Genomic DNA, 4569 nt, shown 5'->3' with positions numbered 1-4569 from the left:
CTAGTCCATGTCCAAAGATGGAAATGAGCCAAGAAAAATTCAAATACACTAAACATTTGTTGTGCAAAGCCGGTAAAATTAGAGGTGGTTCGCGCCTATTTTCCAGCAGCACAAAATTTTCTCACATTTAATCTTAAGGGATGTTTGGATGCACTCACTTATCAAGAAAAATGGATTGAGTTAGGAATCAAATTCTACTTCAGAGTGCAATTCCCAAAGTTATTGTGCTTTTGTTGATAAAATGATCATCCAAATTCCCCTTAAAAACACCGGGTGTATTTTTCCTAATTACAGTCATTCAATTATTAGTTTAAGAAGGTCAAATTAATGGAAACGGTGCCACTTGATGAGGAAAGCCAATTTTATGCATTACCATTATGATATGCTAGCTGTTGCCGGTTTAGAAAAAAACCATGATTTTGGACATCCTTACATGAGATATTGAGCAAACCATTCTAGGAATCATTATTGAGGACTTACAAGATATATTGAGGACAGATATGATTCCCTGGGGTTATACAAACTTGACTCATGGCAATGAGAAAAAAGTAAAGAACAAGTTTTTCTCTCAAGCTGCCATCAGTTGCTATCAAATAATTAGATAGCTAAATACAACACAACAATGTTGGAAGACCCAACAAAGGTTACCTCATTCCAACATGAGTCACTCAAAAGAGACTAAACAAATAAAAAATTCCCACAAGGAAATATTATAAACAGGCCTAAGGACACTAAGAAGGGGTTTGTTTCTTTATATGGTGGCTCACTATGCAAAACTCCACAAGGGAGAAAAAAAAAGCACCAACCAAACCAGTTTGTGCTTGTCCCATAGCGAGCTACCATAAGAAAAACGGAAAAAGCTTCATCTATGCTTCAGTGAGAAATATCAGCTCTGGCTGCCTCTCCTGTGATTGCTGGAATACAGCTTGAGCTCCTAAGCATTGCGGGTGGCCTTGGTTCGGTGCAATTACGCAGGCCGGTTGACTGTGACCTTGAGCGCACACTCTTCTTAAGGATCTCCCTCATACCATCAGCTAGGACGAGTGCAGGGTTGGTCCTGCCTACTCTGTTGAATCTAACACACACTGACATATGGGAATTGAGTGCCTCCTGTATGGCATCCCTTCCAACTCTCCCAACCTCTTCATCTACAGCCACAGCACATAGCCCACAAATCCACCTCGCACAGTACCTCTCCCTAACACTTCTTATGTACTCTGGTGTGAAGTCTTCACACATGCCACAGCACTCACATGTAGCCTTTTCAACTTCTGATATGGGGGGAGGCAGCTTGGCATCTAAAAGCTTTTCCTTCTTGAGTTCAAGGGATAGGTCAGAGACAGCTCGTTGAAGGGTCTCCATAGGTAGTCTAGGGGTCTTGGAGAAGCCATTTTGGAGGTACCCATTTGGCATCACTTGTGTGTGGGGTGCCATGAGGATGAGCTTGAAGAGAAATTTCTTTGAAATTGAACAATGAGAATGGCTTTCCTCAGAAAAATAGAGATGATCTTGGATAATCTCCTACCCTTGGAAGGTAGAGGGGTAGCTAGGTTGGGAGGTAATTTATAGAGTTACCATAGGGTATGCTTGTGGATATGGGTGGTTTGATTGTCCCTTTTGTTTCAGTTATTGTTGTTGAATTCGATAAGTATGAAAAGGTGGCTATAAAGGCAAAAGAGGATGTCCTGTGGCTAACATATTTTTCATGAAGGGGCTAGAAATTTTCCCTCACCAGTCGTTAACCAATACTTTTTCATCGTTGATACTAGAACCCTTCTTTTATATATATATATATATATATATATATATATATATATATATATATATATATATATATATATATATATATATATATATATTATATATATATATTCACTACACTAATTTAAAAACAATTTCATCAAGTTCTCAAAGTTACGGCAATACTATGATTTATGTAACAGACGCTAACTGCAGGTGACACTACTCTACAGAGTCTCAGACATTAATAGGAGAGATTCATATCGAGCCTTTCATACATTACGCAGCCTTTCATGATGAGTGCATCAATTATGAACTTGATATGGGGTCGAATGGAATAGCTGGATGGTTAGGCCAGACTATTATAATAGGTGGCCTCTGAGTTCCCCTGCAGGTTGAGAGGATGAAGATATACAAAATTTTGTAAATATTAATTTTCATTTTCTTAGATTTATTTGTCAATAAATGCTTAAAAAATGTAATGACGTTTATTTTTGTGTTGGATAATCCAAGGGGCACCCCCGGGCCCCATCACCCACCACGCATTGGCTGGCCTTTAGTTGGGAAGACCCTTGAGGTCCCCCTGCCTACTGGGGAGTACACCCAGCTTCAACCTTGCCACAAGGGACGCCACCCGTGGGTTTCAAACTTGTGACGTTCCGTCTACATGGTGACATTTGCAAGTCGCCCCTACCAGATGAGCAGAGCCATTGTGTGACCACGTTTATTATTACGCATTCGTGTATATGCTCTTTAAATACAGGAAATATTTGGAATGATAAACCACTTGAGTAATTTTTTTGTGATAACCTTTGTTCCTTCTGGTAGGTGTCTGCCTAACCCCAGCTTATCAATCAGAAAAAAAGTAAAAAATAGAAATGCAATGTTTGTGGCGTATATGCGGATTGTATATGTACTACAATTGAAAGGCATGAGGATGATGAAAAATGACAATAAGTGCACCATTGTTTCCCAATCAAGAGCCACCTTTTCTCAGTGCCATGGGCATCGAGCCAAGGGGGCAGAACGTTCTTGAGATGTTGCTGCAGTAGATCGGTTAGTGAATTTTATATCTCTTGTATGAAAAGAGAGGATGTAGCAGGTGAAGCCATTTCCACTATTACAATACTGTATTCAACTCCACTTTCCTGAAAAGTAGTCACAGTCACTAGCTAGTTGTTGAGCTCCAGATGTTTTTCTGTCTAATAGCTACATAAATGCTTATTACATTTTGGAAAACATCTATAGCTACTGCAAATTTTCCGATCTCTCTATCTCCAATAATTATTTCTTATTAACTGCACCCTAGCTATCGGAATCATCGAATCAACAGCAATAAGGCCCGAAAATTTCGGTGCATCGGTGGGATTAACTTGATGAAACTGCTAGCACGCCCTTTTAATCCTTTTCCCCAATCTTTTCTTTAGCCGCTTTAAGCAGTTATGTACTCTCTCTCTCTCTCTCTCTCTCTCTCTCTCTCTCTCTCTCTCTCTCTCTCTCTCTCTCTCTAGAGAAGAACAGAAAAAATGGGGCTTCAAAATTGACATGTGATTACCACCAATGTCATATCAAATGAATATAAGTGGGATGTTGGATGTGAATATCAATATTCATTAATTCTCGGTAAATTTCCAAACACAGTTCCAGCAGCCAGTGCTTATTTGCTCACATGAAGCAAGCTGACAAGTGGATTAGCTTTTTGTGTTAAGTGGTTCAGTAAAGTGGCATGGAAGGTGGGTCTCTCTCTCAACCTCCCTAGAAATTAAGCACCTGCGACTCACGAGACAGGTCCTGTGAGCCATGTGGGCTTGATATCATTTGTTCCTCCTCCATTAATATAAGGAAAAGGCTCACGAGAAATCAAATCCAAGTTTTGGGTCACCCATCAACTTCATCCCATTTCACACTCAAAACACGACAGCCGTAGAGGCAAGTGTGCATGTAATACTCTTATCGAAGTGTGGGAGCAATTTACGGCATAGCATCAACCATAGGATCTCAGCCTGAGCTTTTGTAATCAATGCTAAAGGATCTCTTTTTATCCATAACGGAAAAAAAAAAAGATGGGGGAGCTTGGGGGAAGTTGGCAGGACTATTATGCTTGTTTAATTTAATTTATGACAAAAAAGCGTGTTATCCAAGTGGGGAAGTGCTTTTTTGACCTCATTCAAGGTTTAACTGCAGCCACAATACATAATAAGAGGCGGTCTAGATAGATCTGAATTCTCACATAAACCCAGTCCTCTCTCTCTCTCTCTCTCTCTCTCTCTCTCTCTCTCTCTCTCTTCCACACACCCACACACCATGTGAGTGCTCTTGTGTCCACACGCACCTTTTGTGTAGTTGTGTGAGCTTTTGTGCTTTTGTCTGCAACTTGCCACACACAAAAGCACATCCATATGGAGTGGAGCCTCTGTGGCACAATGCCATCTCGTCTATTAGCCATTTCTTAATTGTATCTTACGTGGACCATTCAGTTCTTCAGAATCTCTATGTCAAATGTTTCTATTGTACTCGAGTTGACACCAAGTGTAGCAGTTCATCTTCCAACCTCATTAAATGCTAAAAGAAGGAATTCATTTCTCTTCAACACAAAGCCAATACACGCATGCATGACCCACACTTGATCTTACATGATAAATATTGAGCCTAGGGGTTTTGGGACTCTTCTAATGCTATAATGCCTTTGAGCAGGTAGGTCTGGAAACGTTACCACTCATTCCCTATGTCATCCTTATCTTCATATAGTGAATATCAATAATTAAATCACCAAAATCTGACTTGTATGTAGGATTTTTTGGCGATTCAAAAATCAATGCTTGGCAAAAC

General features: G+C 39.9%; 1 protein-coding gene across 1 annotated transcript; it reads right to left on the bottom strand.

Annotated features, from left to right (window-relative positions):
- Nucleotides 1-873: 873 nt before the first annotated feature.
- Nucleotides 874-1413, bottom strand: LOC149814832 (uncharacterized). The gene has a single exon (XM_089990432.1). The coding sequence runs from the start codon at nt 1411-1413 to the stop codon at nt 874-876; it is 540 nt and encodes a 179-aa protein (XP_089846558.1).
- Nucleotides 1414-4569: the final 3156 nt, after the last annotated feature.

Source organism: Nuphar pumila, chromosome 15 (genome assembly GCF_984573655.1).
Source record: "Nuphar pumila chromosome 15, dmNupPumi1.hap1.1, whole genome shotgun sequence".
Lineage (NCBI taxonomy): Eukaryota > Viridiplantae > Streptophyta > Magnoliopsida > Nymphaeales > Nymphaeaceae > Nuphar > Nuphar pumila.
The sequence above is the reverse complement of the archived record's forward strand: the minus strand, read 5'-3'. Positions and strand labels throughout refer to the sequence as shown.

Excerpts from the sequence above, each read along its gene's own strand:
- LOC149814832 (XM_089990432.1), bottom strand. The coding sequence starts at position 1,413 with ATGCCAAATGGGTACCTCCAAAATGGCTTCTCCAAGACCCCTAGACTA.